Genomic DNA, 27,041 nt, shown 5'->3' with positions numbered 1-27,041 from the left:
ATTTTAGAAGCTGGTATGCAAACTAGCCATAGGATGTTTGCAAGATTATTGTCACCTTAATGCCCTTCTAAGACATGTTGCTATGGACATTTTCTGTAGTCAGTTGCACTTTCTATGTGTGTGCACTTTGGGGAGAGGGGGTGAGAGATGGGAAACAGCTGCAGACCTCAAAACCAAGCAGGTGACGTTATAGACTTCCTATGGGCTCCTCCTGGAGGTCTCCTGTGGACGTTTTGCACATTTGTTCCTACTCTTTTCTTGGGAATGTCTTGCAAACACTCTGCATTAGGAGCTGTGTCCAGCCAAACTTGGCTGAACATTCGTCTTTGAAGAGCTACAGTCTCTTCTGCTCTTTCCAGGAGAGAGTGGGGAGCTGGGGGGACCCCAGATGAAGGTGCTGAGCAGCTGTGGCTCTGGGAATTCAGTAGCTGCTAGATGATGTTCTATCTGGGGCGAAAGGGTATCTTCATTGAGTGGCTTTGATCGCCGGCAGGGCAGGGCAGGGCAACTCCTTGACGTCCCAGTTCTGATTTATGGCTTACTCATCATCCTCGTACGTGTTGAAGCCAGGAACAGTTTGTAGCATAGAGCAGGAAATAGGACTTGGCTGGAGAGTTCAGAAGGGCGGGCCAGGCTGTCAGTGTGAAAACTGAAGGCACCATGGGGACTCGAGTACACAGTATGTCATCGGTGGTATGGCCCTGAACATAGAATGTTCTCTTAACTTTGACCTTGGGGCTGCAGGTTTTCTCCTGGGTTTTACTTGAATCATGAGGCTGTGATTTGGCAGAAGCATTGAAACATTCCAATAGTCTTGTGTCTGAGTTTTTGAAAGGTGAGGTTTTTTTGAGTGAGGGCTGTGCAAGTTTGTTTCTCATTTAACATTTAATTCACCCCATGGTCAGAGTCTCTAAAATGCCAGGAGAGGAGTTTGTGTGAGCATGCACAGGCTGTCTTCTGCTTACAAAGATGTGAGAACAATTGTTCTTTGCTGTGCTTGAGATCTGACCTCTGTTTTTGCAGGAGCCCAGACACCTGCAGCTGCTGGCTGACCTGGAGGAAAGCAACATCTTCTTCCTGATCGCGGGGAAGAAGCAGTACAGCGCTCCCACAGACCATGGGCTCTGCATTAAGGTACTCCACCATGAGGCTGTCCAAAGGCTAGGACTGGGAATTTTAATGACTAATTCCTCTCTTGCTCACCATGTGCTTGTTGCTTCTTTTGTTCTTAACAGAAATACAGTTTCATGTTTGCTTTTGACATGTTGATTCTCAAGTAGCTCAGAGCTCAAGAGAAAGTGTTGTGAGTAATGCAGTTGATGGGCTCAATGGCTTAGGACCAGGTGTGACTGAGCTATGTCTGAGCCAAGTATTAGTAGTGGGAGAAGGACAGTCATTGGGCAAGAGACCCCTGGCCTGTCACCTGTAACTTCCAGGTACTGGGTAAGGTAGCATCTTTGGTCATGAGGATAATCAGATAGGAATGACCACAGCACTGCCCACCCTCTGTGTATATGAACGAGCGTGTGTAGACACATGCACAGAAATGCACATGCACATGTGTATACATGGATGTGCACATATACATACACACTTGTGTGCATGTGACCAACAATACACGTGTACTCCAATGAATGTGCTTATACATATATGCACACAAATGCACATACACTCATAATCAAAGATGCACATGTACACACATGCCTGCAGGACCATTTTCTGCCCCCAGTGGGGTAATGGCAACATTGACAATCATAATGATACGAGATCTTTACTGAATATTTACTATGTATGAAATGTTCTACTAATGGTTTCATACCTATTATTTAATCCATGAATACTAATAGAGTAGGAAACCATCCAGTTTCATTGCCCATATTAGGTAGCTAGTCAGTGGTTGTGCTTGGAACTCGCCCCAGTGGGCTAAGTTCTGAGCTAGAGCTCAAGCTTCATTCTGATGGGAAAAGAGAACATTGGGATCCCTTCCTCAGCCTGTATCATAACAGCAGTGCCTTCCTGAAATACCATTAGCAGGTACAGTAGTGCTCCCCTTATTCCTGATACTGATTCTATTGATTCTGATTACCTGTGGTCAACCAGGGTCTAAGTATATTGAATGGAAAATTCCAGAAGTAATTTATAAGTTTTAAATGACACAACATTCTGAGTAGTATGTTGGTGTCTCACACTTTTCAGGCTCTGTCTTGCACAAGATACTGGCCCTTCATCCACCATATGTACATTGTATATACTACCTGCCCGTTAGTCACTTAGCACTCTCTCTGTTATCAGATCTACTACTGCAGTACATATAGTGCTTATTTTCAAATAACCCTTATTTCACTTTAAATAGTGGCTCCAAAGTTCAAGAGTGTTGCCAGTAATCCAGATATGCTGAAGGGAGACCATCAGATGTTCCTTTTAAGGAAAAATATGAAAGTTCTGGACTTATTAAGGAAAGGAAAGAATTATATGCTAAGGTTCCCGAGAGCTATAATCAGAACAAATCTAATACCCATTAAAATGTAAAGAGGGGAAAAGAAATCTGCTACTTTTGCCCTCCCACGCATACTGCCAAAGTCAAAGCCACTGTGGGTTGGTAAGTGCTCAGTTATAGAATTGAAGCTACCATGGATTCAGGTCCCCGCTAGGGGTCTTGGAATGTATCCCAGAGATTAAGTGGAGACCACTATAGTATGAATCTACTTCAGACCAGATAAAAGCCCATGATGACCACAGGAGAGGCTCCTTACCCTTCTTGCTGACCCACACCAGCTACATACTTTTTTCTGCTCCTATTTCTGTACTTACAGGGTGCCCTGAGTGCTGGGCAGTCACTCTCACCCCTGGACCCTCCAGAGTCCTGAAGTGAAAGGCCAAATCAGGGTCCACCCCGAGCACTGTGCTTTGAGTTGCAGCAGGGGATTCACATGGAAGCCCAGATTAGTTTACCCTGGGACAGGCTTTTCCCTCAGCTCATAGCCCTGCCTCTGCCAGGCAGACCTGTCATTCTTCTGGGTCCACAGGATATGTGACATGCCCCTACCTGCCTTGGGTTGTTTTGTTTTTTTTTTTTCCATTTCAGTGCCCTTTCTGCATTGCCCTTCCTCTCTGGACTTCCACTGGGGGGTCCACATTGGGACCATTTTGGCTCTCCATAACCTCTGAGCTCCTTGGGGGCCTCCCTGCTTCCCAGCTAATACACCCAGCCACCTTCTCAGTCTCCCTGGGAGAGTGACTTTGAAGATCTTTCCTTCTGTAACTCAGTAAAGAGGTTGTCCTCCCATAGATTCCAGTACCCCCTCAACAGAGGTGGACATCTCTTCCTGTTTGTTCCATCGTCCTTCACATGCTCATTCCCTCGTGGTGATTTGTTTGGCTGTCTGACTGCTCTGCAGTTCCCAGCTAGGGAAGGAGTATATGCTTCAGCTAAGGAATAAGTAGCTACAACCAGCCCTGGTCTAGTCTGTGTTGTGTGAAAGAGGATTATATCTACCTGGAGGAGAGTGTGCATGTGCTGTGCTCTCTGCATGGATGACCACAGCTGATTGCCTTGGGTTTGAGTGCTGTGCAGCTCTGCCTTGCCATAAAGTGTGCTCCACACTCACCACACTGCACTGATTGGATTTCCTTTTTCCTCCTCTAGCCAAACAAAGTGAAAAATGAAGCTAAAGAGCTGAGACTGCTCTGTGCCGAGGATGAGCAAACCAGAATCTGCTGGATGACAGCGTTCAGACTCCTCAAGGTACTTGATGACTTGCGGTGTGTGGTGCACTTACATCTCCTTGTGGAAAATGAGCAGTCCGACTTAGGGTCTATTCTGGCATGAAAATGCCTGTAACTTTTCCAGTATTCTATCACAGTATGTTATTATTTTCAGATGTAGTTATGCATCCTTCTAAATAAGATCTCAGAGGCTTCTAACAGAGGACTTAATATTTAGAAGATTAGAGCCCAGTTTTCTGACCTCAACACTGTTGACACTTTGCAGGGAATAATTCTTTGCCAGGGAAATTTTGTGCATTATAGGACATTTAGCAGCATTCCTGTTTTTTGCCCCACAACCAGTTGAGACCACCAAAACACTTCTAGACATTTCCACATGTCTCCTGAGGGCCCAAGGGTGAGGAATTGCCCCTAACTGAGAATTACTAGGTTACAGGTAATAATAGATATATTATTCCATTCTTTTTGTTACTGTTACAAAATACCTGAGGCAGGCTATCTTATAAAGATAACAGATTTATTTAGCTCCTATTTCTGAAGGTTCAAGGGTATGGTACTTGCATCAGCTCAGCTCCCGTGAGAGGTCTTTTGGTTGTATCATTGTCATTGCGAAAGATAATGACAGAAACACACATGGCAAGAAGAGATTGCATCTCCAAACAGGAAGACGGGGAACCTGGGGTGCCATACATCCTCTTTAAAGACATACTCCCAAGATCTTCTCACTAGACCCCACCTCCGAAAGCACCACACTGGGAATAAGCCTGCGACACAGCTCTTTTCAGGACCAACCATATCCAAACCATAGCAATAGATGAGACAGGTCACTTATTTTCATGGCTGAGTAGACTCAACTTCCAAAAAGCCAGGGCCATGAGAAGAAGCATGACCCCAAACTGTATGGTTCACCATAGCTAATATCTCCTGACCAGTTCTAAAAGAATTTATTAAATAAAACCTTACATGAGACAGTGCCCTTGGTGACAATCATAGTAATTGTCAAAGTGATGTCCTATAGCTCTTTACTAAAATCACCTAGTAAAGCTACAAACAGAACGGTGAAAGCACCTATCACATTGTTTCCTCAGTGTTTCTTTTCACACACACACACACACACACACACACACACAAATATTAAAACAAAATTTTACTGATTCACAATAGAAAAGGAGAGGGTATTATTATAAGATATTACAAATCATAGTTTGATTCTTTCTAAGCCAGGTTTAAGTCTGTCATCAGTGGGGAACTGGTTAAATTTAAGTTACAGGATGTCAGTCATTGAGAGGAACGCTCGGTAGCTGTTAAAAGAAAGGTTGGTCTCTGTGCTCTGTTGTGGAAAAACTATTAACAATCAAAATGAGAAGTGTAGAACAGTATGTATAGAATGCACTACATTGGTGTGAAGAAGAAAGGGAGTAAAAATTGAAGTGTGTGTTTGTATTTGCTGTCGTGCATGCATATGTATGAGACTGTGGGGGGAGAAGAGATTACAATCAGCTGGGCAGAGGGGCGCAGAGGCCACAGTGGAACTTTGACATTTTTATATGTTTGTTTGTTTTACTCCATCAATGATTAGTTTATTTTTAAAAAGGCAAAAAGGAAAATCAGTAAGTTCTTAACCATTGTACCATGAGTAAAAACAAACAGGTGCCAAACCATAGCTAGTCACAGGAAGGGAAGTGGCAGTATTGTCTCTGTCATTAGCACTAACAGTGATGTATTGTGTAGTGTTAATGTTAATATAACGTCATTAACATTTGTTGAGCATTTACCATGGGCCAAGCGCCTTCAGCCCTGTTACATCCATTACCTTATCTCCTCCTCACAGTAGCTTTATGACATACATATCATTATCCCATTGTACAGATGACAACTCGAAGTCCTGAGGTATAGCTACTGGATGGATGGGGCAGAGCCAGGATGAGAGTTCAGTGCTTGGGCTCCTGAATCCCTTTCCTAACTACCATGATTTCTTCCTTTTCTTCTTTAAGAGACCCTGGGAAGCTGCAGATCTAATTCTACATGTAGTCCTGGTGTCCCAGCCATTTCAGGGGTATTAGTTTAATCCAGAGACCCAGATTCCAGAGGCCTTCAGGATAAAAAACTACCATTTTTGAGGAGGCTGGGAACTTAGACTTTGCATAAACATGGTAGTGGCAGCCATGAGGGCCAATTTCCAGTGCTGTGAGAGTCACTGTCCTAACTAGTTACATTCCAAGGTCTACTATCATCTTGAGCAGGCTTCAAGATGTCAAAAATTATGTCTTGTCTTAGGACATTCTGAAATGTCTCCTCCCTCCTGGCCCCCTATCAAATGGTCTTAATCAAAGAAGAAAAAAGCACAAGTAAGAGTTGAGATTCTAAGGGAGATGCCTCCTTCTCCATGTTGCCCGTAGAACAAGGTGTTTTATGCTCCAGGAATTTTTGCTATATGAAGCCAGGGAAGAAACCTGCTAAAATGCCTTCTGCATCTTGTACCTGCTATTTGCACAGGGTGGCTTCTAAGACGGTGTGTTGACCTAGCCCATGGTCATGAGTCTTCTCATTGGGGTGGGTCATGGCTGCACAGCAAGCTACAGAGAGCAGGACCAGGCAGGATCCACAAACCGTCCCTCCTGGGCTAGTACTGTGTTCAGTCAGGGATCAGGTTAGCATTTTGACTGATTCACCTCCAAAATTCTGAGGGCAAAGACTTCTTAGAGCACAGAACACAGCAGAGCTCAGAAAATTATAATGGAGTCAAAGCGGGAACCAGCCTACCCATGCACCTCTGACTCTTCCTCATTTGATGTGGTATCTCCCTCTTGGATGCTGGATATCATGGACAGAGCGAGAATCTACCTGAGATGGGTGCAGCAGGTCACCAGACAGGGAGCTTAGACTGGAGACTCTGTGAGAACCCCTTTTGGGCCTCCACAGTGTGACACCAGCATAGACTAAAGTAACATTGGGTTGAATATTTTTATGGTGGATATGCAGGTCTTCTCTGTAGTAAGTGGTGAGAGGTCCTTGTCGGCTTCAGCCCCTCAAACACACTTGTCCCCTAAAAGTGCATCAGATGTTTTATGTCCTTACCTGGAGAAGTAGATGACATGAGGGGGATTATTTCTTTGGGAACAACTGTCAAAATGGAGACCCTGGAGTCTTGAATCATAAAGAATTACCTTCCTACTCTGCCTAATTATATCCAGGTATCCTTTCTGTTTAGTGGATAATAATCAATGCCAGGAATATTGAAATAGCAGTTTTATTATTTAGAAATCCTTTATGGAAGGAAAACCTTACTAATTTAAATTAACCCTAAGACCTTCATACATCTGTAGGTGCTTGCACAGAGACAATTTTCTTTAAACAAATAAGTCTTGTATCTTGTGTATACCCAGGAAAAGCCTAACAGGGCTCCACTCAGCTTTGCAGGAAGATGCTATTGGAACACAGAGCAACAGAGAATAATCAGGTTCCTCATTTCTTCATAGTACATTGTTAAGTAATTTCTTGGATATAGTAGGGTCTGTGCAGGGAGTGTTAAAACTTAATAACAGTTATCTGTTACCTCCTCCCTTTGTCTTCTAAAGTTTCTTAAACTGCTATAGAAATTCATCCCCTAAAGGGAGGTCTCGCTTCATCAATCCAAGAATCTATAATTGTGGTTGCTTTGGTTTTAAATGAGCTGACACTAGAAAGGCAATTAAATTAGATGTTCAGCAGAAAGGCAGACTGCTGAGAAACCGGGCACATTCTCTTGCACTAATGCTATTAAAATACAGCAATGTGTGTCTGGAACAAAGAGAAAATTCATGGCAACCATGGGAAGCAGTGTGCTAAATGCAGAGAACAGAGTCATCTCAGCATACTGAAAAAGTTGTGCAGAACAAAAGTAAACCATCCACATACTGAGTAACTCTGTTGAGTGCTTACTCTATGCCAAGTCCAAGGCCAGGAGTTTGACATACTTGATTTTGCTTAATCCAGTGAGGGAGGACTTGGGTCTCAGTACAGATGAATTTTGATGAAGTTGAGGGTCTTGTGATGGTTGAGGATCCCCGAGATGGGAGCATCTTCAGAGTTATAGTAAGACTTGCATAGCTCAGTGTGTCCTCAGCCCCTCTCCTTTCAATGATACCTACGTGCTGCACACTCACACCAAGGTCACAGACTATTTGGATGCCAGGATTTTGACCTGTGGTTCCCAAAAGCCAGTCCTCTAACAGTGAGACCCTCATCTCTGTATTCCATGATGTAGCAAAATAGACAAGATCCAATGTAAAAAGCTATACGTGAGCCTAACTGTGCTCATGGTAAAGAACTTAACTCCTTGAGTCTGAGATTATGTATACCTCACTTAGTGTTGATGTCCTTTATTTTATAAAATTTTGATATCAAGTAATGGGTTTGGGTTAATTTTTATGTGTATGTTAATTGTCTTACTTGATAAATTTAATTGCTGAGCTTAAGGCAACGATGGCTTTTTTTTTCCTTCCCCAAATTTTTATTTCTTTTTTAAATCTAAAAGTGTGAGAATCCTTGGTTTAGAAGAAGATCTTCTTCCCTGTAAGAGGATCTTTCAAATCTAATGGGTCTCAAAGTTTTTTGTAGCAGGATTTGTCCCCATTTCAAGGCAAAATCTCTTAAAATTCTCCAAAATGCAGGATGGATAAAAAGGTTGATCAAATGATGTGATATTTCAGATTATTCCTAATTAGCAAACATTCCTCAGTGTCATTGGCTTATAGCTCCTGCTGCTGCCCTGCTTGAATCTGGCAGGTAGAGAGCAGCTGCCATCTTGAACATTGCCCACATCCAATATGGCAAAAGGAAGCGACAAAAATCCAGGAAGGTTTTGCATCCCCAGTCAACTACTTGACTGTAAATGATATGTCACTTTATGCACTGTCATTGGTCTGAGCTAGGCACATGGATCCATGGAACTGCAGGGACCCAGGAAACCCAAGCCCACTTGGACATAATGGATTTCCTGTCTATTCATATCCATCTTAATGAGTATATGTCTCCTGCACAGATAAATCCCCCTCATGTTAGTGCATCTTAAATTCATTTTATGTTCCTGGAGTTTACTGTCATTTCATGAATCATTCTTTGACCATGACTTTGTTTTATCTTTTCAAAAGAAAAAAACTTACGTATGGCCTTAGTTAAGAACAGAGAAGTCACATGTATAATTAATTTTAAGGTAATGGAATTTTTTCATTTTAGGTAAGTGTAGCATCCTGTGATTCTTCAGTGTTTATGAAAAGAATTAGAAGTAGGAATTAAAGGGAAGCTATTAGTATACAATAGATACAAAGTAAAATAGACTCCTTTCATTAGATCCCAAAACTCAATCCCATTTGTAATTTTAAACTCTTAGGAATTTGTTTATGTCATTTATATTTTTAACATTACTTATTTTGCTAACATACTGTATGGGGAGAATGTTTTTTACCATGGCAAGATATTGACTGTGTTTAGCCAAGTGTTGCCACTATCCTTATTGCAGAAACATTTCTATAATTGCTTTACAGACACATGCAAAATAGCCACTGTTGCCTTTCTTCTTTATTGAATCTAAACATTCAATTAAATGAGGATAAGAAATAAGAAATCTGTATTGCAAAAGAAGGAGAAACATTTCTGGAGTCATACTGTCTCTGAAGCAGTTGAAGAAAGTATAAAGAAAAAAAACATTAATTGGATTATACACATATATTTAAAATCCAGTCAACTTAAATAAAAAAAAAAAAAGAAAGTAGAAGAAGGTAACTTTATGATAGAGCTGATATACAGTAAGTTAATATCTAAACAATATTAAGATTACATATAAATAAATTACTACCATCTAGGCCTTCATATTTCTAAATTGAAACAACATAAATTAATAGTCTTAGGATGCAGATAATAAATGAAAAACATTCAAATTTCTTAGTAATTGAAAACAAATGTAGATATAATCAAATAAAATATCATTTTATGCCAACTTAGAGACAATATTAAACAATTTATGGATCAAAGATGAAATATGGAAGAAAATTAGAGTGTGTCAACTGAATAATCATAAATATAACTAAATCACAACTATAAAACTTTAGAGGCAAATTTTTTGTCTTAAGTAAATAAATAAATATATTCGTAAAATAAGGCTTAAAACCAATGATCTAAGTATCTCATTCAAGACATTCTATAAGGGCAATCAAATTAAAACCAAAAGAAAAGGAAGGGGAAGTTATTAAATATAAGCCCAGAATTCATATTTATTACCTCTCATCTGAAATATGAAAACAAAAGCATTTTGGCTTTTGAACTTTGTTTCAGATTTTGCAGTATTTGCATATGCATAATGGGATATCTTGAAGATAAGACCCAAGTCTGAACACAGAACTCTTACATGTTTTACATACTCTTGTATACATAGCCTAAAGGTGATTTTATACAATAATTTTAGTACACCTGTGTTTTAACTATAACTCATCATCACGTGAAACTAGGTATGGAATTTTTCACTTGGGGCATGACATTGGTACTCAAAAGATTTCAGGATTTAAAGCATTGTGGATTTCAGATTTTCAGGTTAGGGATGTTCAGCCTGTATGAGTGTTTGTGTGTGTGCATGCATGTGCACAGTGCACTGTGTGCAAGTATGGGAGACTCTTGGGACCAGCTTCAATTTCATTAATTTGTTGGGACTCAGAATTCAGCAAAGCTTTTACATTCATGGTATTACATTAAGCAGATGCAAGTCAAAATTGGCAATGGGAAAATGTGTGTGAGAAGGACCCGAGAGAGTTCCAGGTAGGAGGTTCCAGTTGCCCTCTCTTAGAGAAGTCATGTGCACAGTACTTGCTTCTTCTGACAAAGATGTGTGCAAACACACAAAGATTTGCCAACCAGAGAAGCTTACCCAAGCCTTGGTGTAATAGTTGGCCATATAGATGTGGCTGACCACCTATGTGTCTGTCCTTAGTCTGCAGCCCTTCCAAAAATCAAGTTAATATGTGTGGTCCAAAGTCCCAGCATAAATCACATTGTTATTGTACTATGTGGCTTAGCCAAGTACCCCAGTTAAACCCAGTCATTTCTTTCAGGCAGGACATTCCAAAGACTTAGAGATCACCTTCCAGGAGTGGGGTTAGACAGGGGATTTTTCCTTGTGCAAGGTTACCAATCCATTACTTCTGTCTCTTTCTCTATCCATTTACACACACACACACACACACACACACACACACACAGTTGGCATTCTATATCTAGTTTATGCATCTTTGTATTCAACCAACTGCAGATCAGAACTGTTCTTTAAAAAAAAATTTTGGGGGGGTGTTTATTACTGAACATATATAGATAGATAGATTTCTTGTGATTATTGCCTAAATAATGCAGGACAACTTTTTACATAGCATTTGATATTAGATACTTTAGATAATCAAAAAATGATCTAAAGTGAGTAGGTTATTTGCAAATACTACACCATGTTCTATAGGCGACTTTTGCATCCATGGATTTTGGTATTTGCAGTGGAGCTTGAAACCAAACCCCAGGGGATACTGAGGGATGACTGTATATATGTACATGAAAATATGTGAATAAGTTGAAGTGTGTCTGTTATTAGTGCCCAAATGTTTAGGATATTTATGTCTTCCTGGTAAATCAATTCTTTGTCATTATGAAATACACTTCATTATCCCTCGTAATGCTCCATGCCTTAATGTTTAATTTGTCTAATATTAATATAGCTTTGTTTTGATTAGTGTTTGCATAGTTTGTTTTAACCATATTTTTTGATTAGTGTTTGCATAGTTTGTTTTAACCATATTTTTTCAACTTTCTGGGTCCTTATGTTTAAGGAATATCACTGATAAGCACCACATCTTATTCTTTACTGAATAATCTTCATTTTTTAACTGGAACATTTATTTTAATTTAATTGTATCATTTAATGTGATTATTAGTATTTGTATTTGAATCTACCATTTGCTAGTTGTTTTCAAGTTGTCCCTCCTCTCCTTTTTCTCTTGTTTGGATTTGCCAAGTAATTTTATTTTATTTATATTTTTTCCTCTGTTAACTTATCTCTTAGATATTCATTTATTGTTTTCTAGTGGTTAACCTAGACATCACAACATGCATCTTTAACTTATTATATTTTTTTATAATTTATAATTTAGTCCTTTTTCAACTTTCAGGTTAGCCTAAGGACTTATCCATTTTCCCCATTGCTCATTTTGAAATGTTTTTATTATGAATATTAATTCTGTATATATTTAAAATGCCTTAAGAAATTTTGCTGTTTTGTTTAATATACTCAATTTTTATTTTAATCACTTCCATATCTGTACTCTAATTTTTCTTGAATTTGCATTCTTCTTTTTGGGACTAGAAGAACTCAGCCTAGCAATTTTTTTTTTAGTATGGGCCTTAGAAATTTTTTCAATTTTTGTTTCACCTACATTATTGAAGGAACTTTTCTTGGTTGTGGCAGTTATTTTCTTCTGCGTTTGCTCCCATTCCATTGTCTTCTGGATCTCATCATTTGTACAAAACTGTCAGCCGTCTATCCTCTAGTGCTTCTGTGAAAATAATGAATGTTTTTCTCTGGTTGCTTTTTACATTTTCTTTTTTTTTTTTTTTTTTAATAGCAGTCTTCCCATGATGTGTCTGGGTGTTAATTTATTTATCTTACTCTTTGAATCTGTTGCTTGATGTCTTTTTGTTGATTTTGGAAAATTCATGACGACTGTCACTTTGGGTTATTTCTTCTGACCTGTTCTCACTCTTCTCCTCTCACGGGAATGCAATTATACCTATGTTAGACTGTTTTGTCATGTTCTAAATGTTTTTATTTTAGAAATGAGTACATACTGTAGGACCTAGAGCTGGATCGGAGCTTACGTCCCCTGAAGGAATGTCAAGAGGAAGATGCACTCTGCTTGATAACTTTGTTTCCTCTTCCTGATTCTTTTATCTTCCAAGTGGGTGGTGTGAGCCAGTAATTTGGGAGTGTTGGTTGGGATGTTGGATGTGTGTAAGACTTTTCAATGCCCTGGGTACTTATTACCAAGAAAAATAAAGCACAAACTGCTGAGCCGGTTAAGCAGTAAGCCTGGTAGTCAGGGGAATCATTAGCTTTGGTACATTCAAATTCTAAATCATTACTTTCCTGAGACCTTGGGTTATTTGCTTCATTCCTCTGTGCTTCAGTTCCATAATCTGTAAAATGGGGAAAGTTATAGTACATAGCTCACAAAATGGAGATGGTTAAATGAAAATAATACAACAACCATTTAAGACAGTACTTGGCCCATAGTAGCACTCAGTGAGGTTAATTCTTCTTGATCCTATTATTATAATTGCATTTGTCACTGTCTTGTATATTCCCCTTCCAACATTCCAAAACCAGTCAGTGCTCATCTCCTGCAGTGTAATAGCAGAACTGAGACAGAACTGAGAGAAGTGCGCCATCTTGAATGTGCTTCGGCTTGTGGGGGCTGTTAACAATATTTTTCATTGTTCTGTACTCAACATTGCCCTTCCCAGCCTTGGCATTTTCCATGTGCTGGGACCTTGGGGCTCCTACTACCCTCCTGGTGCTGACTCTTATCTTTCTCTTCAGTATGGAATGCTCCTCTATCAGAACTACCGCATCCCTCAACAGAGAAAAGCCTTGCTGTCTCCCTTTGCTACACCAGTGGTAAGTACAATGCTGGCCTTTCCTAGCTCAGAAGCCTTTTCTGCTGCTGTGTCTCCGTGTGTTGTAGACAGCATTTCACAAGAACTGGTAAGGGAAGCTCCAGAAAGAGTGAACACATTCCAAGGAAACCAGTGTGTCTCGTGCATTCCATTTTCCAGAACACGAATCTTGTACTTCAATATCATGCTTCAGGGAAGAAATTTCTCTATCATCCTTCTCCCAACCCTACATCTTAACTCAAGGTTGTTAGGTAAATAACTCCATGTGCTAAAAATACCAACAGCAACTTCCAGCTCTACAGGAGCATCCTCTTCTGCCTAGGATTTTGTTCCTTCAAGCCATGGGACCCATAGGTGCTGTTGGCCATTATGGTGAGATCATTCCTTGGTTAGAAGTGAGACATTATTATTATTCCTTTTGTGTCTTCAGTATGTGATTTGCTTCCCAGAGACACAGAAACATGTTGTGGCTTCAAAATATGATCTTAAAGATCCTTCTTTGTCTGTTCTTTTGAGATGGCGGATGACTCCATCGAGAGTCCAGTATTACTTGTCCTGAGCTAACACACCTGAGGATGGCATCTACAGCTGAGGGCTAGGCTCACCCTGTGTTTTCATGTCTTTGATGTGTTTAGCACAGGTTAGGAAACCAGTAAAGGGCAGTGCAGTCCATAACCTACTGGTGTCAGGAGACCTTGCCAGCAGCCTATGAATACTATGAGAAGACAGGATCATTTTTTATTCTTAAGAAAAATCAAAGCCATTTTTAGCCCAAGGTGCCTCTGAATTTTCAACCTGAATCTGTGGATCTTTATCCTGAATCAGGGGTTTAGAAGTGGAGATAGGGCACCCTTTCCTGGCTATCTTTATGATCATTTCATGCCAAAATTTCCCTCTGTACTGATTTCCTTGCTTCTTACAAATTTGTGGCTTTTTCTTTCCAGCGCAGTGTCTCTGAGAACTCCCTCGTGGCAATGGATTTTTCTGGGCAAACAGGAAGAGTGATAGAGAATCCGGCTGAAGCCCAGAGCGCTGCCCTGGAAGAGGGCCATGCCTGGCGGGTAAGACCATGGCCCCAGTCCAACAAGAAGAGGCTCCCTTGTGGGTGGTAGCGCCCCCTGCATTTTCTGTTCTTCCAAAAGTATGGCTCTGTGGTGTTGGCAAGGGAGGGGATGCTTGTAAGGAACTGCAGGAAGCAGTTGACCCCTCTGAGTCCTCCACGCGTCCAGCACCCAGCCAGCCCCCACTGCCTCCCTATGGATAGGATCCCATGGAAGGGGCAGAGAAGAACAGAACCTTCTACCTCTTTGGTTCATGGGAAGAACTATTATTGTTGATGCATTTTTAGCAACTGTCTGTGTAGGGCACCGAGCCTGTCCTGAATGAGGCCATTGGGCATACCGGGGGTGGGGGGGCTGTACCCAAATAGTTCCTTCATCTTTGAGGCTCAAGTTCTAAATCTCCAGATGAGAAGAATATCACCTGTCTTTCAGCTGAGTCTTTAAAGATCATGTGTAAAATATAAATCCAGGACCCTGGCTTAGAAAGAATTCCCAGTAGTTTGAAAAAAGGAGAAAGTTCCCAAGTATGGGAATTCTCAAGACCCATGTTTTGAGAACTGCCTGAGTTTACCCAAGCTCATGCTTCTCTGCTAAGATTTTTTAGGATTTCTATCATACATCTTCTATGTGAGAAGCAAGTGTCTCTGTTTCAATACCGGGATGGTTGGAAATGCACCATTATGCTTTTGGTTTGTTTTTAACCACCACTGTGATCCATGTGTTCTTCATCCTTGGTGATCAGACAGGGTCTTCACATGATGCCTGGCATCCTGGTCAGCTACTCACTCTGAGGTGGGAAGTCAGGTGACTTGTTGTGCATCAGTCTGTTTTCTTCAGTGGTAATATGGGCATTTCTTTTGCAGAAGAGAAGCATGAGGATGAATATCCTGGGAAGCCAAAGTCCCCTTCATCCTTCTACCCTGAGTACAGGTAAGCATGACAAGTTGCGTAATGTTGTTGTATAAAAAGAAAATTAAACAGGCCTCACCCTCCACCACCACTCCCCCGCCCACCCATACCCTCCACTCCCCGAACTTTACATTGTTGCCCAGGCCTGGAATGCACCACAGAGGTACAGCTGTGGGAGTCAGGGCTCTGGGTTATGTTCTCAGGGAAGCCACTGTGCAGAGATGTCACCTTCCTCACCTCCTCTCTTACCCCTACAGTGATTCACAGGACTCAGCATTGGTTTCATGGCAGAATCACCAGAGAGGAATCACACAGGATCATTAAGCAGCAAGGCCTCGTGGATGGGTAAGGGACCTCCACTGATAAGAGCTGTCATCTGTTGAGCTCTCATTTCGCTGGGCGTATAATCTGTTTCTCAAACATCTTTGTAAGATAGGCAGTAGTTTTATCCTCATTTTAAAGAGGAGAAATCTAGGCTCAGAGACTGTAGGAGTTGTGCAGGGCTTGCCCAATTAGTGAGGGGCACAGGGGATTCTAACCCATATCTGTCCAGATTATATCTAGAATTTTCCTCTACCTCTTAGATGAATTTTGAGTAGGAGAAGAATGCAAAGGTAGTTGTTTTTACTTTCTTGGTAAGTGGACAAATAGAAAAAAAAATGTTTTTGCCTGTACATCTTGATTTATACACATTGTTGTTATTTTTACCTTAGCATGCAACAAGGAAGGAGAGAGAACTGTACTCACAAGTGACAAAATATATATGCCCCAGAGGCACATCCACAGTGACCCTCCTTCTCCAGCCACATCCTACGTGCCTATAGTTACCAGCCAGTTAATCTCCATCAGGGGATTAATGAACCAATCAGGTTAAAACTCTCCTAACCCAGTCATCTAAACTTTCTTGCATTGTCTCACACCTGAACTTTAGGGGATATCTCATATCTAAACCTTAACACATATTTTTCATTCGCTGTCCTGAGGATTGTCCCATGGCAGCACATAGAAACCTTCCTCATTTCTATTCTATTCTCAGGTTCTCTTTTATGTACATAGAACATGATTTTTTTTTTTCCAGCCAGTCCCCTATGTTGTGACAAACAGTGCTGTATCATTTCATAATTTTACTGGTGTCTCTTTGCTGGTGAGTTGTTCAAAGGGGGATTTTTAGGTGGAAAGCTTACATAGTATTGTGAAGTAGCTCTCAGTTCTCCTCCGCAGGGTTTGTGTCACATGGTCATACCAGCAGAAGCATATGAGTGACTGTTTTCCCATAGCCTCCTCCATCAGAGAGAAAAGCTGTAATTTGCACTTCTCTCATAAAGCAGACTGAGCCTCTTTCCTTGTGCTTAAAAGCTATTTGGATTTCTTACTCTTTTTGTAGTTCTGAGCTGTTTATACTTTTTATCCATTTTTCTAATCCATATTTTTTAATTGCAAATGCTTTTTTATTTTTTTTTTACTCTTAAATCATAGAGGAGTTCATTTATGTTATTTTCTAGTACTGGTATTGTTCCTCATTTATTGTTTTTTTTTGTTTCTTATTGTTATTACATATATTATATGTTATTATATTATCATTACTATTTTCATCATCATTATTATTTAGATTCCACATAGATTTGGAGTTTATTTATACTTAGGTATTATATAAAGAATAGGTCTCATTTTTGTTTCTCAGGTAGCTATATAATTGTTCCAAAGCTAATTACTATAGGTAATTAATAATTGATAATCACCTGTGTCATGGAGTATTCTCTTTTAAACCATTATAAATAACTCCTTTCTTATAAAAAAGTATGCTTCTCCTCTAAAGTTACTGGCATACTTGAGGAGTAAAAAGCCTAACATTTGAAATTTCTGTGACATTTTAAAATTTAGGGATAGATGTGTATTTTCTTATGCCCATTTATAACTGTGAACCCCCTTCAACTGTTGGCCTCTTGAATGTTCTAGGCATGTCCCAATTAACCACAGTGTCTGTGGGGTTCATTAAGGAGGCTGAGCCAGTTCACGTGCCAGGTGACATCACACTGTTGTGTAGTGAAGGCTACACAGGAGGCTCATTGTGATGCTATATAGGGCCAAGAAGCATGTGTCCACTGGCCTAACAGACGTGCAGATAACGGCTAGTCCAGCTCTGACACAGGGACAGCTCGTGGGCTAGTTTCAAGGTTTAGGGAAGAAATGTGTTTCAGACAACCCATCTCTAATCTTTACTGATCCCTGCAGAGTTAATGAAGGCAAGTCAATTTAGAATGTCAAACAATGAAAAGGAAATAACTCTGAAAGACAGGGCAAGAACAGCTAAGGCAATAGAGGGATATTTCCTGTGGCTTGAACCTGAAGTGATATGTGGAGTTAGAGAGCAGGGCCAGAAAGAAAGAGACATCAAAGCCTTATAGGACCCCACAAATATTCTTGAGGTCCCCAGCAGCCTCCCTCTATGTGACCGAGCATGCCTATGTGTGCGAGTACAAACTCTGGTGTCCACCAGTCCTGCACAGAGCTCACTGCTGGGTTCCTTCCTGTCCGTCTCAGAATCATCAGGAGAAGTATCTTTCCAAGGATATATCTAGCTCTCTCCACTCCTGTGCCAGCCCCCTCAGGATATAAGGACACCTCCCTCTCTCCCACCCCCACATTCCAGCCTAGCCCTCCTGGGCTCTTGACATGAACATCAGTCCCCATGCTGCCTGTCATGCTGCCTTTCTGTCTGCCCTCCATGCATTGAACTTGTTGGAAGGAGGTTTCTTCGGTGAGACTTGGGTTCTTTAAAGCTTTCCCTTCCCCCAAAGGACTCACACAACACCTTGAGCAGAGGAATGCTTTTCCTGCTGGACCAGGGACTCTGCCAGCACTGGCATAGTGACCTCAAGGTGGTTGCTTGATTTCTCTGTGCCCCACACCCCTCATCACAAAATGAGGATGACAGGGTCGTTATGAGGACTAAATAAATTAATACAGCTATAAAATACTTGAGGCAAAAGTCCCTTATAATTGTGAGCTGGAATGTTACCTGGTTACCATCATCACCTAGCCCAAAAGATTTGCAATTCTTTTAGGGAGTGAGTAAGCCATCACTGTCCTCCTCCATTCTTCATACCCTGGTTCTTGTTGCTCTCCTTCCTGGGTCCTGTTCAGGACTTCCTAATCTCGGTAGCAATGTCTAGACATGCTTGGCTTCTCCCTGCCTCTTCCCTGTGATGGTCGCTCTTTGGCATCACTGGATCCCCACAGTGTGCTGCTTGCAATGACTTGATACGTCAAGCCACTGTGCAGGATCTTCTCCCCAGTCCTGCGGGAGAGGTTTTATTGCAGACGAAGAAAGAAACACTAAGAAGGCATGTGACCCAAGATTGTGAAGCTAGGAAGTGGCAAATCCAGGATCCTTGCTAACTTGACAGCCTCCTCCTTATTAGTGATCATCTCAGGTGGACAACCTTCAGGCAGTGCCTGTATAAATCCAAGTGTTTGGGTAGACCCTGCACACCCCACCCCAAACTGGGGGACAGAGAACATATGTCTGCCGCCTGCTCCTCTCAGGGGTGATCAGGATGAACAGGCATAGGTTGTATGTATGTGTTTGTCTGTAGTTTTCTTTCTGTGGAAGGAAACAGGTAGTCATGTAACAGAGAAAGGGGCAGCCCTGTCTTTTCCTCAGATTAGATCAAGCTCCTGGGATTCTACCCTGTAACCGTATTTTATTGGTATGATATGACTCTGGGAAAAGAAGAGGGATCATCCAGGAGAGGACCCAGAGCTTCCTGTTCTCTCTCTTCCTGTGGAGTATGTTCTGCACCTGGGGGACCCGTGGTTCTTAGCACTGTCTGTTCCAGCCTGACTGGGCCAAACGGTAGAATTCAGATCTGGGTGGTGATTCTCAAAGGATATTCTGAAGAGTACAAGTTGCTGCAAATTTTTTTTATAAAAAGGGATTGGGTAGTTAGGTTAGACTGGGATACTCTTTGTGATAGAGCCCTTAGAGAGTTATGATGGATATTTGCATTTTAAGGATCTGAGAAGTGCTATAGAAAAAAAGAATCTGTTTTGTCTTTCAAGTAGGGATTTTCCAGTCCTATTTAGCTGCTTTTCCATCTTTAACATTTACAGTCTAGAAACTGGAGATTTAGCTGATTAGATTCAATGATTCTATGCTTCTTTATGCTATTCCCTGTATTATTTTATTTTGAAATAATTTCAAGGTTGTAGAAAAGTCACAAAAATAATGCAGTGATCTGGTACCTACTTCACCCAGATGTCCCATCTGCCAACGTAGTGGCACATTAGCTTTATCATTCTTTTCCTGTAATATTTTCCCCCAAACCATTTGAGAGTAAATTGCAGCTTGATGCCCCCTGAGTCCTAATTATTTCAGTGTGAAATTTCTAAGAACAAGTACTTTTCTTACGTAACCACAGTGCCATTATAAAATCAGGAAATGAGCTTCGTTGAAGTTGTATTATCTACTCCAGACACTGATTCAAATTTTACTCCTACTCCTGATTGTATCCTTCATAGCAAAAGGGAGGAAAAATATCATAATCCTGTATATTCTCATTTCCTAGAACAGGTGTTTATAATCTTGACCTTGTCTTAAGTAGAAGCCAGTTCTTAGTAATGTATTGTTTTCCACTAGACTGTGTACCAAGGACTAAAATGGGGATATGCATTTTGGGTAGAAACATCCCAAGTGCATGATGTGATATCACCTTCAACACATCCTATCAGGAAGCACTTGAGATCTGTTTGCCTCATTCCTGGTGGCAGTAATTTGAACAGTTGATGAAGAAGGTCTTAACCTGGTTCTGTGCTATTTTCCCTTTTTCTGTAATGCTTTCTCTTTTGTTAAAAAATAAATATTAGGAGTAAGATACTTTGAGATTATGAAAAACATTCTGTTTCTCATCAAACTTTCATCTGCTGGTTTTAGCATCCATTGAAGGTGGTCTTAATCAATTGTTACTTGGGTAGTTGCCAAATGGTAGTTCTTCCATCCGTCACTCCTTGATATTCTCCTCTAAGGACAAACTTTTCTTTCACCCCTGCTAATTTATTTGCACATTTGTTTCTAATTCCTATGGATTTGTGGATTCCTGATATATTTTATAGGTTATAATCCAATGCTTCTGTGATTTATTTTGATGCCCAAATTTAGTCAACCTGCCCCCTGTGTCATTTTGACATGTCCCCACCATTCTTTGTGCACTTTCTGACTTTCCAGCACAAGATGTTCCAGCTTCATCTTGCAGTTTCCCAATCTTCTCCCTGGAGTCAGTCACATTCCTAAGAATTCCTGGTTCCTTTCAATGTAGAATGACATTTCAAAAGTACCCGATGGGTGTTATGGCTGATGTTGCCACTCAAGGCCACTTGAAAGCCAAAGCACTAAAGCATCAGGGTTTCAAGTCCATGTTATTGAACAGGGCTAGGAGGTGTGTGTGTGTGTGTGTGTGTGTGTGTGTGTGTAGTTTGGGATTTTAAATGTCATTCACAATTCATTGCTGATTTTTCATCCCCCAGGCTTTTCCTCCTCCGTGACAGTCAGAGTAATCCAAAGGCATTTGTACTCACACTGTGTCACCACCAGAAGATTAAAAACTTCCAGATCTTACCTGTAAGTAGTGACATTTTTAAATCAATTCTTGCTTTTGGGCTTTCTGGTTTCATTCTTCATTCAATTTTTAAGTTATAAACCAACGAGGAGGTTTCAAACAACTTGCAAGAGTTTTTGTAGAAGTTTGTTTTTCAATCTTAGGTTGTTTTTCCTACAGATGATGCTGGAAGTGTTTATCTGTGCTGGGGCTTCCCATGTGCCTTTTAGCTCATAGGTATAACCGAAGGGGCCACCTGACTGGGAGGATCAGCAGATAGGAGAATGTAGGGGATGATGAGGACCAAAGAGCTAGGTGGCCCTGAGCACAAGTATGTAAAAGACAGGTGGTGAATAGCAGGTTTGACCCTTGACCATTTGCATCTAAGGAATTGTCTAATTAGTGCTGGTATATAGTGGAGCTACTCAAGAAAATTGTAGAAAAACTCACTTACGGTCAAGTGCCCCCCCAAAGAGAAACTGTTCCTCCTTGCACCTGGCTATCAGACCAGAAAACCTTTGAACTACCAGAAACCTTTTGAGTTTACCTTTGAACTGTCCTGCCACATCATTACAGACGGCCTTTTGTTGTTATTGTTGTTGTTGTTGTTTGAACCAAGCAATTATTGTTATACTTTCTAATGTACTTTAACTCTTCCTTCACTATGCCAGAGTTTAAATTCTAGTTCATGATTTTTGTGTTACTTCAGCACTTCCAGGAACTCAGTTTAGGTAGGAATACAATACACAAAATTAACATCAAATGTTTCACATGCAATTCTGGAGGTAAGGATAACTTCTATAAAATATCTCCTGTGGAACCTAAGCCCAGGAAACACTGTGCAAAAGATGACCACACTTTCTCCTCTTGGACACTCAGGTGAACAAAGAAGTAGTCCCGAGAAGTCTTTGAAGTAACTAAATGCACCCATTTCACATGGTTGAGCCTAGGGTTTTCTAAAAATATTGACCCCAAAAACTTCAGTACAGTCTCAACAGTAGTGTAATAATAGGAAACCCAGGGATAGTAAGGAAGGAGAAGGGCATCTTGGTTACCTTTTGTGAAATATAAGAAACAATATGCTCTGAGGCACTTTCTGTTCTTGCTTCCCACTGTGTTCTGATGTACCCATTTTACAGATGAGGAAAATGAGCCTTTGCCCCGCACCACTCTAGGGGAAAGGAACAGAATCTGGGATTGAGCTCTGGCTTCTCAGGTTCCACCAAACATTATATGCACAGAATTATCATTCGAGAGAAAGTGCCTCATTTGCAATTCTTTTTTTTTTTCCACTGCATTACGTTTTGATGCAAAAGTTAGAATTTTCTTCACTTAAAATGTAAAATAAAAGGTCTTTCATGTTGGCAAAGTTTGTGACGCCATTCTCCCACCCCAAAGAGCAATAGCAATTTGGGACTTATAAGATTTCAGCCTCTGAACTTGAAAACAAGCTGCAGGATGTGTGTTTGGCTCTAATAGTGCTTTTAGTTAAGAAGTAGTTCTAAGTTCATTAATCAACCAAGGTTTAAAGCTTCCCTTGTCAATGTGAACAGGGCAGGGTAACTTTTCTGTTTGGCACAGTACTGCAGGCATTAGATTTAAAACTTACTGAGTTGAAATAGAAGTTAAGAATCTAGTTCTTTCTTAGAGGTACTGTGGAATTCTTGCTTTAATAAACAAAATAGCTACAAAATAGTCCCAGGAGCTGGGAAAGCTGTTTTACCCATATGATCTTATTAATCCCTTACAATAATGCAACACGTGCATAGAGAACTTCAGAGCTTAAAGGTTGCCTGTGTCCCATTGTGGATACTTACTAGTCAACCGGTCAACCTTACCTTATAAGCAAGGTGAGCCAGGAGCTATTTAAAGCTCTTCCCCCAGACCACCTCAGGGATCAGGGGAACCAGCCCTGCCAGTTGGCCTTAGTCTCCCGCCCAGCATCATTCACACATCATGGCACAGAGGCTCTGCTCCCCTGCCTTTGTGAACTCTTGAGTTTTCTAGCCCACCTTGCAGATTCCCTGTGTGTCTCTTAAGAATCCATAGCAACTGCCTATGGGCCCAGATTCTTCCCAACGTCTTATCTTCTAACTTGGCGAGTGTTTATTTGTGTCCCTCCAGTTTGAGGATGAAGGGCAGACCTTCTTCACTCTAGACGACGGGAACACCAAATTCTCTGACCTGATCCAGCTGGTCGACTTCTACCAGCTCAACAAAGGAGTGCTGCCTTGCAAATTGAAGCACCACTGCATCCGAGTGGCCTTATGACCTCACACATCCTCTCAGCGGAAGAAGGGAGGAAGTGCACACTGGAAGGAAGAAGAGGTCTAAACGAGGGATGAGAACGTACATCTTCCGCACCTTGGGACTGAGAGCAACATGGGTTCGTTTTTTGGTGCCAGCCAATCAAGATCGACTGGTTTGTTGGACTTTGTTAAGATTTGCTGCTGCAGATCCAGCCAGATTGCCTCCTTCTGCATTGGCCAAATCAGGGAGGGTGTTGAGAGATCCATTACAATTCTGAGAATAAACTGGAATGATCATCTTGGCTGGGCCACTTTAGGAACAAGAACCGAAGAGAAATTGGAAATGAACTCTTGCCCTGGAATAATCTTGACAATTAAAACTGATATGTTTACTTTTTTTGTATTGATCACATTTTTGCACTCCTTTGTTGTCAATATTGTATTCAGCCTATGGTAGGAGGGGATGTGGCTTTTCAACTCAAATGAGACAGAAAAAGTTTTGAATTGATGATTTCAGATTGCAGATTGGTCCCCAAAGATATCTAGAGATTGCCACAGTGTGGATTCGGCTCTCAAATTTAAAAAACCACCCCCAGCCCTTCCCAGTATACTTGAAAAGCTTTTTTTAAAAAAAAAAAAAAAAACAAAAAAACAAAAACAAAATTACTAAAAGGTGTCAACTGTGGTCAGCATTTGGCATGTTTCGTGGACTCAGTCGAGCTACCACAGTCTGTTAGTCATTGCTCTCTGCGTAGATGTCTGATCCTTTTGTTAGTAGTGTGTCTAGTTCTCCATGGTGCAGGAGACTTTATTACATTGGAAACCCCAATATTCCCCAACACAGCACAGCTGCATGACTTCGCCTCTAGATTGATGTAAGACTGCCTTCTTGGGACATACCTGGTACCCATCATTTGCTGGCGGTGGATGCCAAATAGTCCACCTGGGGTACCCTCAGTCTCACATTTTTGCAGCTGTTCTAGAATGATCACTGCTTTGATCATTCAGACCCTACAGTGGCTTGGGTCATTTCATGATTGATCTCTCTTGGGGAATTAAAGGATCTAAAAAGAACATGACACCCTGGTGGCTTTTGTGCTGGGTCCCGTGGGTTTCCATAGTGATAAAGACAAGGAACTGCTGCAGAGGGCTCAGGCGCAGGTTGGCATTTGAAGGTCTTTGCTGGATGAACCTCTGCATCCTGCTGAAAACCCCCATAAGCCAGCAGATGTGGAGCGGCCAGAGGTGCCTCCTCTGATGGCTTAAGGGCAGATGTACCTCACAGTGGTTGTGGACAATGGGGAGTTTTAGCAACAGGACACTTGCTTCCCATTCAAAAGAGATGGTCAGATTGTGGCTTGAGTTGTAACACAGTCCCCTGTATTCCATAGCAGACCCCTTGCGTGTCCCCTTTGCTGATTGTCAGGTGTGAAGGTGGCTATTTCTTGACGCTTGACCCCGCAACACCAACTAAACTCCCTTGACAAGCATGCAGACTACTGTGGTGAGCAGAAAGCTTTCTTTTCTAAAACAATGTCCAACAGGCTCCTTTGAAGCTGTGCTGGCCACTGGATTGTTCCAGATGCGACCCATTGATGTGTGCTCCCAGAGGAACCGCTTCTCTCTGCCCTTGTGTTGATGTGTGTAGTTCAGGAAAGATGTGTGTTGTGCTTCAGTGAGGCAGATCGGCTGGCTGCAAGTCGGTCCGCAGGATAGAAACATTGTATTTTGGTTTATTCCATCCATTTCCATGAGATGTCTGCCTTCACAAATGAAGCATTTCTTTAGTAGGATATGTTTTTAACCATAAATGCTTTTTGTATTTCTTTCTTTGGCAGCCAGTTAATCAAATAATTGACAGTGAGGTAATTTCTCAAGTTCTTGCCTAGCATCATGCTTTTACTGATCTCCATGTTAGAGACGGTTACTTCAGTTCTATCGTTTTGTACCTTGTTTCTCTTCACTGGTTTGCGGTAAAAACCTTAAGCAACAACAAGCAGCAATTCTAAGATCTCTTTTTTTCTTTTTTTTACGCAGACCAGTCCCCATTGTGTATCATCCCTCTCTTATGCCTCTCCATAGACAGCTAGGATGTGCAGTATTTCATATTTATAAGTATGCGTTTTATTTAAAAGGAGAAATAAAAGCTTGACTCTGATTCATAATTTTGTATGTAGCTGGTTTGACGCAGTCTTTTGTACTTCCCCAGCCGAAGTGAATTGTTGGAGGCTGCTATAAACCGCCTCGTGCGGCGCAGACTTCCAAAGGCCCTGGCTCTCCCGCCTTTACGCAGGTAGCTGGGAATTCCATCTGAAAACAGCAAGTCCCTTGAGTCGTGGGCGTCTAGCCCCCAAGCCAGGGACTGAAGGACATTTGACTTTTATTTTTGTATTTAATTGACATGAATGTAAAGGGGACAGCTCAGGGTTGTTTTGGAGCCTGTTGACTTTTTAATCTCTGCCTGTGATTTTCTTTTCTAAATGAGAACTCCATGTAGCAACCTGGACTAAGTCGAGAAGGAAAAACGCCAAATGCTTTGGGTATTAGAGTTTAATAGGTAAGCTCTGTTCCATTAGGTGTTAGAGTTCCAGAACGTGTTTTTTTCTTTTTGTTTTTTCTTTATTTTTTGTTTGCTAAACCTTGAATAAACATGTGCCTCAGCTTAGATGTTTTGTCTTCTCCTTTCTGCACTTAATACCTGACAATTTGACTGATCCTTGCGCCTTTATGAGGGCAGGACTAGCTCATCGTAGATTTGTGGTGTCATAGTGCAAATTGCAGTGACCATAAAAATGTCCTGACGTGTGAACGTTTTCAGGGAATGCAGAAGGTGTTAATTAAGAGACAAAACCTTTACTCCATGTGCTTTGCTTCATTATGTATATAGCTCTTTGGCTCGTGAACCTAATTGTAAACTTTCAGGTATTTTTGTACAAATAAGGGACTGATGTTCTGGTTCTTGTAATTAGAAATAAACATTAATACAGTGTTCTTCATTTTCTGTTGTTTGTTATGTCTCTCTATATTTAAAAACACTTGCTGGTTATCCACTCAAAACCTTTGGAAATGACATACGGTATTAAAAATGGGCTTCCTGCCACTAGTTAGGAGCTGGCACAAGGAATTGGTAGTACTTTGTCCTGTGAAAGCTTGCTCAGCCTTGAGTAAATGTGGGATTCCAGGTCATGACTATACCTGGACATTCTCAGCCACAAGAATCCCAGACTCAGGTTTCAAAGCAAGTCAGTTAGTTAGCCACAAAGGTTTAGCAAAGAACTCTCAAAACTCAAAACATTTACATTTGACGATTCCAATAGTGCCATTTTTCCCATAGTGGTAGGACAATTAAAATATCAAGAACTAGCGGTTTTGACACATAAGAAATTAGTCATGTAAGAAATTGGCAAAGAGATTCAGATAATGGATGCCTTTGCTGTTGCTTCCAGGCCCTCACCTGGGGAAACCCTAATGTACTCATGACCAGCCACTCAGACCTGTCTTGCCATCTCATGCCATCTCCCTGCCTTCTCCCAGTCAGTCAGAGAAATAGTGCATATTATCACATGCCTGACCTGTTAACTTCAGGAAAACACTTATAGTATTCAGAACGCCCTTGTCATTTAGTTTTAGAATCTGAATCCTTGATTTCTGATAGCTCTCCCCAAAAGACAAGCAGACCTTAAAGGTAGAACAGGTAACTGTTACTACTCTCCTTATGACATAGCCAGGTCACTGTAGAACTCCACAGTTCTAACAAAGATCCAGAGTGAGTGAGGCCCCGGTGGGCCCAAGTCTCAAATGCAGACTTAGATGGTAAC

General features: G+C 41.1%; 1 protein-coding gene across 1 annotated transcript in view; it reads left to right on the top strand.

Moving 5' to 3' along the window:
• The window catches only part of Grb10 (growth factor receptor bound protein 10), a 153,922-nt gene extending 127,708 nt beyond the window's left edge, over positions 1-26,214 (top strand). The window contains exons 10-17 of the mRNA XM_071614766.1: positions 1,024-1,134; positions 3,647-3,745; positions 13,334-13,411; positions 14,355-14,471; positions 15,335-15,401; positions 15,638-15,725; positions 20,904-20,997; positions 23,099-26,214. Of these exons, the coding sequence (XP_071470867.1) occupies positions 1,024-1,134; positions 3,647-3,745; positions 13,334-13,411; positions 14,355-14,471; positions 15,335-15,401; positions 15,638-15,725; positions 20,904-20,997; positions 23,099-23,245 (801 nt within the window). The 3' untranslated portion in view covers positions 23,246-26,214. The remainder of the gene's footprint in view (positions 1-1,023; positions 1,135-3,646; positions 3,746-13,333; positions 13,412-14,354; positions 14,472-15,334; positions 15,402-15,637; positions 15,726-20,903; positions 20,998-23,098) is intronic.
• The last annotated feature ends 827 nt before the right edge of the window (positions 26,215-27,041 follow it).

This window comes from Marmota flaviventris, chromosome 1, assembly GCF_047511675.1.
Source record: "Marmota flaviventris isolate mMarFla1 chromosome 1, mMarFla1.hap1, whole genome shotgun sequence".
Taxonomy (NCBI): domain Eukaryota; kingdom Metazoa; phylum Chordata; class Mammalia; order Rodentia; family Sciuridae; genus Marmota; species Marmota flaviventris.
The sequence above is the reverse complement of the archived record's forward strand: the minus strand, read 5'-3'. Positions and strand labels throughout refer to the sequence as shown.